This window comes from Xenopus laevis, chromosome 2S (genome assembly GCF_017654675.1).
Source record: "Xenopus laevis strain J_2021 chromosome 2S, Xenopus_laevis_v10.1, whole genome shotgun sequence".
Lineage (NCBI taxonomy): Eukaryota > Metazoa > Chordata > Amphibia > Anura > Pipidae > Xenopus > Xenopus laevis.
Window position 1 is genome coordinate 141,132,683 of NC_054374.1, and position 17,351 is coordinate 141,150,033.

At 40.6% G+C, this 17,351-nt stretch overlaps 1 protein-coding gene across 2 annotated transcripts; it reads left to right on the plus strand.

The window, feature by feature from the left end:
- Window positions 1-3,675: 3,675 nt before the first annotated feature.
- trim13.S (tripartite motif containing 13 S homeolog) lies at window positions 3,676-12,214 on the plus strand. Of its 2 annotated transcripts, none has more exons than XM_018250193.2 (2): window positions 3,676-4,152; window positions 9,812-12,214. In XM_018250193.2, the coding sequence occupies exons 1-2, from the start codon at window positions 4,150-4,152 to the stop codon at window positions 11,039-11,041; spliced, it is 1,233 nt and encodes a 410-aa protein (XP_018105682.1). In that variant the 5' UTR covers window positions 3,676-4,149; the 3' UTR covers window positions 11,042-12,214. The 2 variants fall into 2 exon arrangements, with proteins under 2 accessions (XP_018105682.1, XP_018105681.1); XM_018250192.2 differs by lacking the exon at window positions 3,676-4,152 and adding an exon at window positions 8,774-8,830.
- The last annotated feature ends 5,137 nt before the right edge of the window (window positions 12,215-17,351 follow it).

Below are 17,351 nucleotides of genomic sequence, written 5' to 3' on the forward strand. Positions count from 1 at the left end.
TGTAGAGGTAAATGATCCCTTCTGTCTCCTCCCCTTCACTACTACAAAGTTTGGTCTGAGTTCACACTCCCATCTTCTTCACACAATATGGGAAATCAAGTTATGATGCACAATCTCCCTTTTCCTCTTTTCCAAACTAGGCTTTCTAACGGATACTCAACTGACTGCCTCTTCATCCCGCTGATGTTCTCTTTCCCCAGCATTACGATCTGCTCCTCTAAATTTAATGTACGGCAGGCACTCCTGAAATCCCATGAATGCATTAGATACAACTTACTTATGAGTTGTAACCTTTCATTCACCTGACTAGTGATGTGCAGGTTAACCCAAAACCCTGCAGTGACCCACAGGTTGGGCGGGATTGAGTTGAAATTTGGACAACCATTGTGGGTTAGGTTTGAGTCGGGGATAGACTGGAAGTACAAAAGTAGAGTACAGAGCAAGAAGACATGGGTATGTAGTACAATGCAGGTCCTACAATGACAACATTTTGGGGGTTGGGGTCGGGTTAAGGTTTTGCGGGTTAGGGTTGGTTGAGGTTTTCTTGACCCGCACATTGCAAGACTGACTGCATGGGATTTCATGAGTGTCTGCCCATTCCTTTTTCTTCCTTGTTCACATAGTAGACGTTCACTATTGGTGCTTAATATTTTGGAGCACAGGGTACTGCCCAGTATAAGTCTAAGGAACTTGGCATGTGACCCATGTTCTAGAATAAGCAGCCAAAGGTGTTTCCCCAATTGTTTTAATCATGAAAGAGCTGAATATGGCAAACAGGGAATTGGATTACCAGTATAGAACCTTCTCTCTTCCCTTTATTGTGACTTGGCAAGAATTAAAAACAGAGTAGCTCCCATCGAACTGTTTAGATGAAGAAATAACAAAAAAACCACAGATTTTTTGTGATTAAAGCAATAGGCAAAAGTATGTTCAGCACAAGCAATATTCATTGCACTCACGTTGATATGATGTGTACTGTTTCTTTAAGGGCAGAGACAAATGGTCAGATACGGGGAGATTAGTCGCCCCGGCAATTTCGTGTGGTTTCTCTTTGCAGAAGTTAGAAAATGATGCTCCGCCATGTTGCGGCAAGTAATAGCAACTAAGAGATCTCCCCATATGTGGAAATCTTAAATTGCTGAGCTGTCAACTTTCCCATTTTTCTTTGGGAGTTTCCCAATTTAAAACATCTCGGATCAGTAAATACTTTCCTTCCTTTTCAGAAATTCTTCCTGTGCTGATGCTTATGTATAAAGTTGCTTGGGGATCAAATCTGTTAAACAGATCATATAAATAATCTGCTAGTTTGCCCAAAGATCAGAGATAGATAAGTCTTAAAGGGGTTGTTCACCTTTATATTGACTTTTTGTATGATGTAGAGAGTGATATTCGGAGACAATTTGCAATTGATTTTCATTTTTTATTATTTGTGGTTGTTCCAAATTTCCCTAGGAACCATGCATTGATTTGAATAAGAGAATGGAATACAACAACATTTTCTGCGCCCACCCTAGACCCTAATCACCCCCCTGATGGCCAGGGCCCTGCCCAAGTTTTAAATAAAAGTTTTTAAACTTTGGGGCCCTGGCAGCAATGTTTTTGTTTATTTTTAGGGTGCTCTGGCACCGTTTTTTTTTTAACTTGTAGGGGGCACTGGCACAAATGTTTTTTCAATGTGTAGGGGACCCTTGCACCAATTTTTTAAATTGTAAGGAGCCCTGGCCACTAATGTTTTTTTTTTTTACTTGGGGGGTCCTGAACCTACAAGTTCAAAATCCACTGTTTTGGATTCGGCCAAACCTCCGAATCCTTCTTGAAAGATTCGGCCGAATATCGAACCGAATGCTAATTTGCATGTGTAAACTAGGGGTGGGAAAACAGTTTTGTGACAAAAAGTCATGGGATTTCCCTCCTGCCCCTAATTTGCATTCGGTTCGGCCGGACAGAAGGATTTGGCCAAATCCTGCTGAAAAAGGCCAGGGCCCCCTACACATTCAAAAAACATTGATGCCATGGCCCCCTACATGTTAAAAAACAAAACATTGGTTCCAGAGTCACCTACAAGTATAAAAAAAACTTAGTGCCATTGCCCCTTGCAAGTTCAAGGTACTGGCATGAGGAGATTAGTTGTCTGCAGTAAATCTCCTTTATCATAGTTGTAGCATTTGCAGATTAGCTGTCCATGGTAGAGTAGATTTATGGTGGTGATTAATCTGCACATATGCCTGTACACTTAGGATAATGACACATGGTAATCAGCAGTGTAACTAGCACAGGTGCAAGGGGTGCTCGGCTAGGGTTGCCACCTGGCTGGTATTCTACTGGCCTGTCCGGAAAGAATGATGGTTGATCCCAATGTTATTAATTGGGAAAAAAGATAAATAGAAAAGGTGGCAACACTAGGTGCACCTGGGCCCACACCACTTTAGGGCCTGCCAGAAGTCACATCACAATTCATTTTTTTGTGAGCGTTTGTGCAGGAGAGAGGAAAACACATTTCTAGGATGGGGTCAAGTGCACAGTCTGCGTCTACCCTAAGTAAACTAAAAGACCTATGACAGGTCTTCTCTCTCTAAAATGCAAGTCATAAGTAGGGTTGCCACCTGGCTGGTACAAATGATGGCTGATCCCAATGTTATTAATAGGAAAAAAAGATAAATATATAGGAAGGCCGGTATTTTGTTCAGGAAAAGGTGGCAACCCTAGTCATAAGGTAGGTCTTCTGTCAGAAAAAGTTTTAAAATGCAACTTTTATTTTGGGGATTAGTGTTCTGTAAAGAACAAAGGCAAGTCAGTAAAAATAATTTAGATTGTAAAGGGATCCTGTGATCGGAAAACATGTTTTTTTCAAAACGCATCAGTTAATAGTGCTACTCCAAATCCATTTCTCAAAAGAGCAAACAGATTTTTTTCTATTCAATTTTGAAATCTGACATGGGGCTAGACATTTTGTCAATATCCCAGCTGCCCCCAGTCATGTGACTTGTGCCTGCACTTTAGGAGAGAAATGCTTTCTGGCAGGCTGCTGTTTTTCCTTCTCAATGTAACTGAATGTGTCTCAGTGGGACATGGGTTTTTACTATTGTGTTGTACTTAGATCTACCAGGCAGCTGTTATCTTGTGTTAGGGAGCTGCTATCTGGTTACCTTCCCATTGTTCTTTTGTTTGGCTGCTGGGGGGAAAAAGGGAGGGAGGTGATATCACTCCAACTTGCAGTACAGCAGTAAAGAGTGATTGAAGTTTATCAGAGCACAAGTCACATGACTTGGGGCAGCTGGGAAATTGACAATATGTCTAGCCCCATGTCAGATTTCAAAATTGAATATAAAATAATCTGTTTGCTCTTTTGAGAAATGGATTTCAGTGCAGAATTCTGCTGGAGCAGCACTATTAACTGATTCATTTTGAAAAAAAAATGTTTTTCCCCATGACAGTATCCCTTAAACTCCACAGGGTTAAGGACTGACGTGAATGGTCTGTAGTCCTTGTAAGGCACAAATATGTCCTGTATAAATATTGCAGATCATGAATAAAGGGTGAAAAGGCACGTTACATGGCAGGAATAGGGTTAAAAAGTGTGGCGCGAGTGTTCTGTCAGAGAAAGACATAGGCAAGTCACGTGGCAGCTTTTCTGTAGAGGAAAGGGTTAAAAAGCAAGGCTAGTTTTACAGACATGGTTCTGCCAGATAAAAGGTTAAAAAACAAGTCACATGGCAGGTTTAGCGATGTGTCGAGGCCATGCAGCTGTGAGACACAAGTAGGGCGCCCTATTAGGAGAATTGTGTGAAGGGAAGATGGTGAAGGCGCCAGAGCAAGTGCAGACGCGCCATGACAGCTGGAGGAGCAGCAAGGACAGAGCCCAGGGTACAACACGCGTGGGAAGGGCAGACATGGACTGTTACTACTCCAGTCGTCTGTGGGAGGGACATGGGGAGGAGACCATGTGATCCTGTGAGGCAGGAGTTGTGCGCGCAGGGTTCATACAGACATAGGATGCTCCCGGCCGCTCCGTCATGTTCAATGTGTGCCAGGCTGGAGGCGACAGCTGCTCGACACTGACACACGGACTTGCCCCTGACACACATCATACCCTGTCCCCCCGCAGGCCTGTGACATTGGCTCACAACCGAGTGGACTGGCAGCAGCTGTATGGTAAGGCCTGGCATTGCTCTCACACACACACAATATAAATCACTGGCGTGACACTCACATTGTTTCTCTTATAAACTTTTATTGGCACGTGCACTTGTGCCCATCATCATCATCATCTTCCTCCCCATGTGATCAATGTGCAGATGAATTAGGCACGACATACAGCCACGTGACTTTGCTTTAGAATCAAATCTTAATGATATTTCTGCTACTATTGTATCAGCCTCGTTTAACTGCACTGTTGTAACAATGAAACAATGTTACACCATGAAAGCTGGTGACACCAGGGACTGTTGCAGTTGGTCCTTTGTTATTTAAAAAAGCATCGACCCAGGCAGTGCCAAGCTCATTCAGGTCATGGGTTTTGTGGCTGGGGCAGAGATGACAAGTTTTGTTCTTCAGCGCCAACACACACCTTGTAATTGTACAAACACGTGACTTATAATAACCAGGGCTGGCGCCAGGAATGGGAGCTTGGCACAGGCTCAGGGATGCTCTGGAAAAGCAGCTACTTTCAATCCCAGCTACAGGCTGTCTATCAGAGCCAGGTCCCCGGCAGAAAGTAATGTATGTTGCATTAGTGTAATGAGCACAGGCTCGTGTGTTCTACTTATTGATCCGTCTATTGCTTGCGTCAGTCCTTTTAGTGAGCACTAATTATGTGGGTTAATAATTTATCACTCACTGTAATAGAACTGTCCAGCATTTGTCATGGGATCCAGTCGTTCAGTGTCGGACTGGGACACCGGGGGCCCACCCAAAAACCTTTGACCAGGGGCCCACCAAGTAATCTTAGACCAGGGTCCCACTCTCAGTATTATTATTCTTCCTCTCCTCACTCAACCACTATTCTCCTAGTCTAATCTGTTATTCCATCTATTAAGCCTCTTTTTCTCATAGAAACAGGGAATGGCCATTAAATAGGCCAAATGTTTAGCAGCCTGAGGGGCCACTGACACCTGGGCCCACTGGCAGGGCTGGACTGGGGGTAAAAGCAGCCTTGAGCAAAAAAATCAAAGCAGCCCACATGTAAACGTATGATCTCGTAAACGGGTCCTCGCTGTGCAGTCGGTAAAAGCCTGAGCTAAGCAGTACCTGTCACCCTACCTCCAAGCGGCCCCCGCTTCAGGACAGGACTGGGCTGCCTCCCCCCTTCAGGACAGGACTGCCTATCACCCCAATGCTGATCATGCTGGGACACTCACACAGCAGTAGCAGGACAACAGAGGAGTGGGAGGGGCAGAGCCAGGAAGGGAGATACAACGGAGGAGTGGTCCTAGAGCCCGCCGGATGCACTGAAGCTGAAAAAACTTCAGAGGCAACCAGTGCAGTGTTCCAGGTGAGAAGCGGCCCACTTCAACACAATATGGGCAGCCCCTCGTCCGGGGCCCAAATTGTCCGGGCCTGCCCACTGGGACTTTCCCTGGTATCCCCGTGGGCTGCAGTCATTTCTTGGTCACTAGGCCAGTTACTTTATGGCGCACAAGGAAGGCAAGATAATGCTTGGGCAGGTTCACCTTTGTGGCCCTGGGGCCAAGATGCACAGCATGCGCTACAGTAACAAAGCCACTGGGTTTATTTGCGTCTGGCAGGCTGTAACATGGGTAGGACTATTTATACACGTATGAAACAGTTTGTGGCACTAGAGCATATGTGGTTGTATGTATCACCCAGCTGCATTTTAAATGAAAAACTGACATTTATTGCTGTGCCGTGATTCATAGTGAATTCCCTCTCAGACAAACACACATAAAGTTTAACGGCTCAGTTTTATTTTACACTTCATGCAGATAGGGGCGTGCCCTTTGTACCATGTTTCTCATTCATACCCAATGGCATAACTAGAGTGCTCCCATGCAAAAAAAATCTTCAGAGGGGCCGCCGGCGCACTCCAATCCCCATCCTCCGCCCAGTTCCTGTCTTGCCTCCGCCCATGTCCTGGCCAACCCAACGCACTCCCGTCCAATTTGCTTTCCCCTTCCTCTGGTATCTTGTCATATATTTGTTTTGTTTTTTTAATTGAGCTCATTTATGTCTGCAGACACAGTGGGCATCAAAACGTAATCTTCACACTTCTGTAGAGTTGCACTCAGCCCCACTCAGTCCTTCCTACCTTTCGTTGTGAATCGGGGGTGCTACTGCGCCTATTTGTGCAGAGGAACGGAGGGAACACTGGAGACATCACCTGGTCCGCAGGCAGCTGTAATTCCAGGGTTCTGCGTTGTTGCACTTGTGCCTACAGAAATGAGTGCAGATGTCACACCAAATACCGGAAAATATTTGCAGCAATGGCATATGGATTGCACACAGTTGTGTCCATCTTGACAAATCGGATGCAGTGCAGTTGTTACAGTCGCTGTCCATTATTGGCCCTCCACCATGTAGGCCAAAAAGTTGGACAGCACTGCAATATGGGATATGTTATCTCATGAATGCCGTTATGAGGAAACCTATTTAGAAACCTCTGAATTACATGAAGGCCATCTCCTGTAGATTCCGGTTTAATTAAATAATTGAAATTTTTCTTTTTCTCTGTAATACCAAAACAGTACCTTCTACTTGATCCCAACTAAGATGAATCTTTATTGGAGGCAAAACAATCCTATTGGGTTTCATTGATGTTTAAATGATTATAGTATGGAGAGTCAAATTACGAAAAACTCCAGGTACTGAGCATTCTGTATAACAGGCCTCATACCTGTATAAAATCACAAACCATATAAAAAACTTATAGTGTAAGCTGTGTGGGCCAGGAACCTCCTTCTTACAGCATTTTCCTCTTTCTAAATGAAGTTACAAACACTTGTATTAAGGCCAGTGGCACACTAGACTCTCTCTCTGGCCTTATACAAACACTAAGAGGCACAGTTATCAAAGGTCAAATTTCTAATTCATGCAAGTTTTTAAAAACTACCATAAATTCCACCAATCGAAATTTATTTTTTTTAAAAAAAAATCTAATTCGAATGAATGTATCGATCCGAAACTTGAATCAAATTCGATTCAAATTTTAAAAACTCGATTAGAGTTTTTTCTCCGAAAAAAACCCAAACTTGAATGTCAGGAAGGCTGCAAACAACTCCAAATTGATCCCTGGACCTCTCCCATTGACTTAAACAGCAATTTGGCAGGTTTTAGGTGGCGAATAGTCAAATAGTCTTAAAGGGCCAGAGTATGATAAATCTCGAAAATCAAATTCTGATTTTTTGAAGAACTTGAATTTGAATAACTACCTAGTCGAATTTGACAGTTTTGACCATAAAAAAACTTGAAAATTTCAATTTCAATTCGACCCTTGATACAGCTGCCCCCAAGTGAAGGAATGGCACAGTATGGGCCTGTGAATGTACATACAGAGCAGATTTTGGCTTAAAAGTGCATGTATTTTCCATTCTTCTGTTGTTTAAGTCAGGCAATTATTGTTCTATTGAAATGCAGTTTGATAAAATGATTGTTACATGTATAGAATACCATATGAATGCAACCGTTTGGTTAACCCTCATACAGATTTTTTTATGCACTGTATTGAGTGTATAGTCTTGTAGTGTAATCAGCACTTATTGCCAATAGATGTCACTGTCACTTGCCAGTAATTCTTTTTTTTTATTTATATATTAATGACTATATTTGGATATTTATTAGGGATGCACCGAATCCAGGATTCGGTTCAGGATTCGGCCTTTTTCAGCAGGATTCGGCCGAATCCTTCTGTTCGGCCAAACCGAATCCTAATTTGCATATGCAAATTAGGGGGCAGAGAGGGAAATCGCATGACTTTTTGTCACAAAATTTAAATATGCAAATTAAGATTTGGATTCGGTTCGGTATTCGGCCGAATCGTTTGTGAAGGATTTGGGGGTTCGGCCGAATCCAAAATAGTGGATTCGGTGCATCCCTAATATTTATATATATTTTTTATTTATTATCTTGCTGAAATTGCAAACTGGAGAGCTGCTCAGGCCCGGACTGGCACTATATGGATTGTGGCTGCTGTAAAATGCCATACACGTTCACTATTTATTGGGATGGTAGGGGCTGTTTATACTTTTGTGTCTGAAATGCCAGGACCTATTTTGATCCTCAGTCCAGACTTGGAGCGACTGAATAAAACTATAAAGACTTCAAAACCACAAATAGTTAAAAATAAAAACCCATTGTACATTGTCTCAGAATATCACTATCTACATCTGATCTGAATAAACATTTAAAAATTATAAATAAGGATTAAAGAAAAAAAAAATTGACTGCACCATAAAGGAAATACAGTTATGGGACCCATTATCCAGAAAGCTCCAACATTTTGGAAAGGCTGCCTCCTATAGACTCCATTTTATTTAAATAATCCAAATAGAAAAAAAAATTGTCTGTAATAATAAAACAGTATCTTGTATTTGATCCAAATTAAGATATAATTAATCCTTATTAGAAGCATAACCAGCCTATTGGGATTTTTTTTAATGTTTACATGATTTTCTAGTAGACTTAAGGTGTGAAGATCCAAATTACAGAAAGATCTGTTATCCGGAAAGGTCCTGATTTTGACAGCTCAACCCACAGTCCCGGATTGTTACTGAAATGTCCTGACTTTCTCTTTGATCCCCTGCACTGAAGAGCCAGAAAAAGATACAAAGTTTCTAACTTAATTTGCTTTTGGCAGAGAGCCCAGAATATGTGGCAGGTAAGCTTAGATAAATTTATAACAATTTAAGATAAGCAAAGAAACAATTGCAACAATTTAAGATAAGCAAGTCTCTGGGGGAAACTGTGACTTGCAGCTTAAAGGGCAATTTACCTTCATTAGCAAAACTGTAATAACACATAAAAACCACACAAATGCGTTCAAACTAGGGATGCACCATATCCAGGATTCTGATTTTTTAAGCAGGATTCGGCCGAATATTTCTGCCCGGTGGAACCAAATCCTACTTTGCATATGCAAATTAAAGGCGGGGAGGGAAATCTCGTGACCTTTTTGTCATAAAACAAGGAAGTAAAATATGTTTTCGGTTCGGTATTTGGCCGTTGGTGGATTCGGTGCATCCCTAGTTCAAACTTTCATAACCTGTCAAATTTTGTAAGATGAACATGGTAATTAGGGTGTGTGGCCACAAAATGGGTATGGTCAAGAAATGTCGCCACCCATAGCGCCCCAAATCTTTTTGTCCCTCTTTCTATTTCCAAAATGTTGGGAGATTTGAGTATCCACCACAAAAATACGTTTTTTTTTGTGCATATAGAAGAAGCGTATGTTTATGTGTATGTGCAGCTTTACACAGGACTATAAACAGGGGTCAAATGGAATTCATGCACTGTAGAATAAACACATGCCTCATAAAGTAGGACACATTGCCAATAAATAGTTTGTAGATGCTGGATGAACTTGGAATTATTCCAATATCTATGGCATTACTTTCAGGTAAAGAAAAAGATTTTACTTTAATGTAATGAATAATCATAATACATATACGACTGAATTATTTTGTAAAGAGGCCCATACATGAGTGGGATTTAATTGATAAACTTCCTAAGTAATAAATGTTAAACTAAAATACACATACAGTAGGTAGAATTGTTCTTGTACAGAGATTTCAGTTCTCTTCTAGTGGCGGCCACATTCAGCGCTGTCTCACGAAATCAAAACTTTCTTCATTTCTTCCAGGATGTGATGGAGGTGCTGGAGGAAGATCTAACATGCCCAATCTGCTGTAGCCTTTTTGATGATGCCAGAGTCTTACCTTGCTCACACAACTTTTGCAAGAAATGTTTGGATGGAGTTCTGGAAGAGAACTCTCGGACTATGCAGTGGAGACCCTCCTCTTTCAAATGCCCCACGTGCCGTAAAGAAACCCCAACAATGGGTGTTAATGGCCTTCAGGTTAACTATTTGCTTAAAGGAATTGTAGAAAAATACAACAAAATTAAAGTTTCCCCAAAGATGCCTGTCTGTAAAGTGCACAGTGATCAGCCTCTCAATATTTTCTGCTCCACCGACTTAAAGCTAATTTGCGGGACCTGTGCCACCAATGGAGAACACAAGAAACATGTATTTTCCTCCATCTGTGATGCTTACATTCAAGAGAAGAGCTCTGTGGAGACCTTATTTCAAGGTGTTGAAGAGTGGAATAGTAAAGAAGTTCACTCCAACCTGGACACCTTAGAATCCAACAAAAAAAAGGCTCTTCATTCACTTTCCATGGAGTCGGACAAAGTCAAGACCTATTTTCAGAAACTGCAGCATCTCCTGGAACAGAAGAAAAATGAAATCCTCTCTGATTTTGAGACCATGAAGCTTGCAGTGATGCAGGCCTACGACATGGAGATAAACAAGCTCCATACAGTTCTCAGCGAGCAGCGAAAGGCTTGTAGTATTGTTGAAGACCTTAAGGATATATCAGATCCCTTTATGTTCCTACAGCAGATGCAGGAATTTAGGGATAAGATGACATTTATCAAGGAAGCCCCTCTGACAACTGGGCAAGATGTTAATGTCAATCCAGCCATGAAGGAGTTTGACACAAGCATGTGGGACAGTATTAAACTGGGGGAAGTGGATAAACTATCCCTACCTCAAGACATAGTGAGCAAAAAAGAGCCAACAAATGCCAAATCCTTGCTTCGTTTTAAGCCAATTTCCATGGTTGTCTGTCTTATTCTTGTGCTGATCACTTTCCGTTGGGCATATCCTTTTGTTGACAGCCTTCCAACCTTCACTTTGGACCTGGAGGTGATATCTTCATCCTTCTCAGCCATGACAGCAAAAGCAGCCAACCTGGCCAACCAGTTCTGGGAGCAGCTTGCTGAAGAATCGTTACTTTTAAAACAAAGCTGCCAGAAATATGTCTCAGTGTTTCTGGAGAATGTGGCAGAACTTTGCAAATATAAGTTATAATTTATGGATCATTTTTTCGAAATACCCATTTAATGTGTTAATACCTTTTATAAGTGGGAACATGTAATTTTCCCAGCAGAATACTGTATGTAGAAATGGAATGGTGATACTCGTTTGCTTCCAAACACTGGATGATACACGTATGCTTCCAGGTTAGGGATGTACCAAATAAACTTTTTTCAGATTGACCGAATACCAAATCTTTCACAAAGGATTTGACTGAATCTAAACTGAATTCTTACCCTAATTTTTGCATATGGAAATTATCAACATGGGGGTAGCACAAGAAAATTGTCACCTTCTGTTATCATGTGGTATAAAGTTACATGATTTTAAGGCTTTGGATTCAGTTAGGCGCTCAGATTCAGCGGATTCTGATAAAAAAAAAGTCTCGTATTGGGCCAAATCCAATCCATGATTCAGTGCACTTGTAACTGATTTAGTATAACATATTCACAGTGTGCTGGAACAATAGAACATATATGTTTCTATGCACTGGAATAGTCTTTTTGAATTTTACATGGAGAATATGCATAAAATAGTGTAGTCATCAAACATGGCACAATCTCTATCATTTTATGTACTGTCCGATTCAGCACAAATTTGTAATGTAGATTAGGCAAATGTACAACATCTAAGTGAAAACAGTTGTTTTATGAATGTTTTGTTAGTTAAAGGGGGAAATACTGAATGTGTACTGAACCTGTTCCTAAATTTGGATTCAGTCCTAAAGCCATTATGTTTTTAACTAAATGAGGCCACCATCAGTGCTTGTCGGGCTTCTTGGCTAGCTCCCTCTCTTACTCCCTTTTAATGCAAAAAGAGAGTTTGGGATACTGGGAGTATGAGATCTGACACGATACTGTAAACAGTTGAAAAATATTACTGTGTATTTAAAATTAGGTTTGTGGTTGAAAAACAAAATGTTTGCATCTTTTCTCTAAATTCTTAGGGCCTTTACACATAGGTGTTTGTTCTGGCATCTCCCTGTGGTTAATCCTTCACGCGTTTCACAGATTAAACACAGGGGGGTCAGAGACAAACACTCATATGTAAGGGTCCTAAAAGGAGTTATACTGCCAGATATACAATCTCTACAACATGGAAACATGCTGAAAGTAACACAGGATCTTGTTTACAGAGGGCAAAGTGCAATAAATGTGCAAAGCTCCATATTTGTCTTGTCTTTTTGTGTGGCAAGAAGGCAGTGGATGCGAGTTTGTACACTTAGCATTATAGCATTCGTGCCTTACCCCATGCTTCCATCTTCAAATGAAGAAAAAGTCTTTAATTGCTTGTATAACAACAGAATAATTTGCTCATTCATGTCCTAGAATCAAGTGCATTGTTGTTGGGTGCAAGGTAGAGTCCTGCGGCGGGTCGGGTACCTGCGAGTTACCAGCAAAAACCGGCGGGTTGCAGGCAGGAGTGGGTATAGACGCGGTTCTCCGGGTCTTCTCAATAGCGAGTTTTACTCCTTTTTTTCTGATCACGCCAACTTTTAATGATGTCACTTCTGGTTTACAAAAACAGCACTTCCTGTTTTTTGATTGTTAGCGGGTTGCGGATAAGGTACTTGCGGGTGGGTCCAAGCGGGTAAGTATGTAGGTTGCGGGTCCGGGTCAGGTCTAAGAAATTGGTTCCGTGCAGGACTCTAGTGCAATGCTTATTTTAACATCTGCAACAGGTAAGCATTGAAGCCAAAATATGGGGTTGTGTCTTCAGCTGCTCCCACTTCTCATAAGTAAAGCACTGCCAAAACCAGACAGAACTGCGTTCACCCGGGAAACATAGATCTTCGTTGAGCTCCATTCTGGAAATGTGGGACAGGAGGCAAAGCATAAAACATAGTAGCCATATACTCAGCAAGAGAGGAAGCACTGGGGTTTTTTCTCCAATTTTTTCCTGAACAATGATGTTGCTCCCCCTTATATACCGGAGTCTTATTTACTGTCTGTCCTTCCTGATTTCAGATTGCAGGATAATGCCATGCTTTTTACCTACCTTTTTACCATTGTTAATAACTGATGCAATTTTGGACATTACATTCACACGCAAGGATCAGCAAGTAGGAACTGCATTAAAGGAGAACTAAAGCTTAACTAAAGAAGTATGTTGTACATTATGTTTTCACAACCCTTTATCAATGAAGATCTGTGCCTCCAAAGATGCCCCAGTAGCTCCCCATCTTCTTTTCTGCTGATTCAATGCACATGCTCTGTGCTGCTGTCACTTACTGAGCTTAGGGATCTACACACAATATGCTGAATATATATATATATATATATATATATACACATATATATATATATATATACACAATACAAGACTGATTAGTAAATAATTCAGATTATTGGTAGCTCAGAAACCAGCACAATTAGCACCAAAATGTAGAATCAGCTTATACGACAGTCAGACCTCATTTTTGCTTGCTGATTTGCAACGACCCCTAAGCTTAGCTTCGCAACAGTTGCTCAGAACCCAATGAGCATGTGCGTGTCGCAGGCACTTTTAACAAAATCCAAAATGGGAATCTCCTGTGACAAGTTTGAAGTCCTGGATCATTGCTGCTATAAAGATGCTGAACCTTTAGACTGGTTCATACAGTTCAGTATATAAAATATGGCATTTACAGCCTTATACATTTTTAGGGTTTAGTTCTTAAAAATGTGTGGAACACTTCTCTATATGAAACATATGCATAGTCATACATGCGTTGCTGTGTTTTGCTGATTTCCTTCTGCTGCTACTTCTGGGGAGCAGCGGACGATTGATGAAAATGTTCTCTGGGTCATTATGATTTTCTGTGTTCCCTCTAGTGTGTATTTATATGTACTGCTAATTTGGTGAGAATAAAAGTACCTTGACTCCTCTAGTGCAATGAAGATGAAATGTGCCCATATTTATATGTTAGGATAATGTTTCCTGCCTGGGTATATACAATTCTGGTCAGAATAACAGCAGTCCGACATCACTAACCTGATCAATCACTGTTTTTGGTAGAAGTTATAATTTTGTATCCAAATAATTTACTAGTAGGTGCAGCAGAGTAATAGAAACCCAACAGTCATGACATGATGCTAATTCTGTCACTGAATCATTAATTGAGGTTTGTTCCAAATTATAGCAGTGTGGAGTTCAATTAGTGATCTCCTTCATTCTGTGAAAAAACAGGTGTCAATTACGGCTCTTATTAAAAGGATATGTAAACCTTTAAAATAAGTAAATGTAAAATTGATGAGGTGGCTATGCTAAGAAATTTTGCAATGAACATTCATTATTTATTTTGTTTTTATTCCAAGATATTAAGGGATACATGTACTATTAATATGAATGAATTTTGTTACAACACCGCCACCTGCTGGTCAGTTTCGTACAAGTCTGACCACCAAGTAGTCAAGGAAGTTGTCAGGAGAAAGAAAGAGGCTGCTCTGATGTTCTTCTGCTTAGGAAGGTTTCCATTTTTTTTTCTAAGCAGAAGAACATCAGAGCAGCCTCAAATTAAAAAGACCCCTTATCTAAAAACACCCAGACTTCAAGGGGGTTACTTATTAAACTCCGAATGCCAAAAACTCGAAAAATGTGGGTTTTTTTTTTTACTGTAAAATCTGAATTTTAAGTGGGAAAAAAAACCTAATTTTTTTTGACATTTATTATGCCCCGAGGATGGAAAACATCAGAATCCGAAAAGTTTCTGTGGTCTGCTCTGAAATTAGCCCAAAAATCCAACTATTTTGTTCAGGGGGAAAAATGAGCGTTTCAGGAAAAAATGGAGTTTGTCCCCGATCCAATTAAACCTGCTTGCTTATTAATAAATAAGGTCAAATAGTGGATTCTAGTCTGCTTTGACTTTATTTAAAAACTCAGAAAACTTCAGATTTTGATTAATATGGCCCCACCGTGTATAATAATTATATTAAAATTATTAATAATTACCTACGTATAGTAGTAATGTTAATGGATCTATTATCAGGAATGCTCATAAGCTGAGGTTTTCTGGATAAGGGATCCTTCAGTAATTTGGATCACCATAGCTTAAGTCTGCTAAATAAAATTTAAATATTAGGGGACAGATTTATCAAAGGACGAATATTAAGAGTTTTTTTTTTATTTGAATGTACTCAAATGACTTTTAATAAAAAGATTGAATATCTAAAACTGGAATGAATATTACCAGCCTGAAAACTCAAATTGAATTCGACTAAACTCGAATAGAGATTTTTCTTCGAAAAAAACCTTGAATATCAGGAAGGCTATTAACATCTTCAAATGGGTCACTAGATCTCTGTCATTGACTTCTACATGAAATTGGCCGGTTTTAAGTGGTGAGTAGTCAAATTTGAATTGTTCCCAGGGCCCAGGTATGATAAATCTCGAATTCAAATTTGAGTTTGGATTATTCATGAATTTGTGAGTTTTGACCAAAAATCCAAATTTTAATTTCCAATTCGAACCTTCATAAATCTGCCCCTAAATAAATCCGATAGGATTGTTAGCCACCAATATGGATTCATGCAGCTAACCCAATTGTAAGTATAGTATTGTTGAAGTTAGGGGGTGTGGTGTGCGATAGCAGGCAAACAAGTGCATTTGTGTTGGAATGTGGATTTGTTGTGTGTGTGTGTGTGTGTATTCTAAATGATGAAACGGCTAATTAGGAACAGGGAATGGAGGAGCTTCTCAAGCAACTGCAAGTACAACTTGCTACTGCCAGGCAGACTCTATAATGCCTGGCCTGTTAAATCTCGTGCATGATTGTGCCAGTGTGAAATCTCGCATCAACATTTTAGGTCGGTGAAATGAGCAACCAAGATGGAGCTTCCCTTTCTCTGCACAGAAACCACTCGCTATTATTCCACATCACGATGTTGTGTTTCAGTGTGGCACAGACTACACCAATGGGGAATATGGAGCCAGGGGAGTGCTGCGTTTGCAAGGGAACTAGGTCTCACTACATTTCTCATCCATCACTTAATTCTACACTGCTTATTACGGTTGATCATCATCGCACAGGACCAGGGGGTAATAGGTTATCAGTATTTGGCTACAGTTTAGGACAATTGGGGCAAAAAGTTGCAATGGACACTTTCTGGATCGGTAAAACAAAACAAAAATTTGCATCAGGTTCAAATTGTAAAAAAATAAAAAGTTAAAATCTTGACAGCTAAAGCATGTATGAACAGTATTTCTACAAGACTGGGCTTTTACCCTTCATTCAAAACATGTTAACCCTAATCTCTCTCCTACTATACTAGCTTTCTCGGCCAGTCTCTTTTCAGACTGCTACACAGGCACAAATGCTTTTTACTTATAACTCTTCCCAGAGGCCATTACCCCCACTACTATAGGCACCACCTCTCCCTACTATCCCACAATCACACTCCCTTCCCAGAGACTATAATCCCACTGTTACTATAGGCACCATCTCTCCCTACTATACCTGCTATCCTACAGTCACACTCCCTTCCCAGAGACTATTATCCCACTGTTACTATAGACACCATCTCTCCCTACTATACCTGCTATCCTACAGTCACACTCCCTTCCCAGAGACTATAATCCCACTGTTACTATAGACACCATCTCTCCCTACTATACCTGCTATCCCACAATCACACTCCCTTCCCAGAGACTATAATCCCACTGTTACTATAGACACCATCTCTCCCTACTATACCTGCTATCCTACAGTCACACTCCCTTCCCAGAGACTATTATCCCACTGCTACTATAGGCACCATCTCTCCCTACTATACCTGCTATCCCACAGTCACACTCCCTTCCCAGAGACTATTATCCCACTGTTACTATAGGCACCATCTCTCCCTACTATACCTGCTATCCCACAGTCACACTCCCTTCCCAGAGACTATTATCCCACTGCTACTATAGGCACCAGCTCATCCTACCATACCCTTTATCTTACAATTCCTTTCCTTTTACAGCTACACTTTATTTTTAATCTCCAGTTGGTCTACTACACTCACCTGGCTCTAAAGTCAATGGAATTCTGTTTTTATTAGCTTTTATAATTTTTCTATTAAAAACAGAAAACAAAATTGACTTTTTGCCTTTATTTTTTCCCCACAGACAGATTCGTATTTTTATTAACATTTTTACATAATTCAAAAAGGGAAATCGTTATCCATAGTATAAGAAGTGCTAAAGGGGGAGGGCGGAGCATTTCTTAAAACAGGATGAAATTCCATTTTCTCAAACTCAAGACATCGATGTCCATCTGAAGTTGACTTTTTTTTTTTCAAAAGCAATGCTTTTTATGGCCATTACCAAATTGAATAAATAGTCTAAG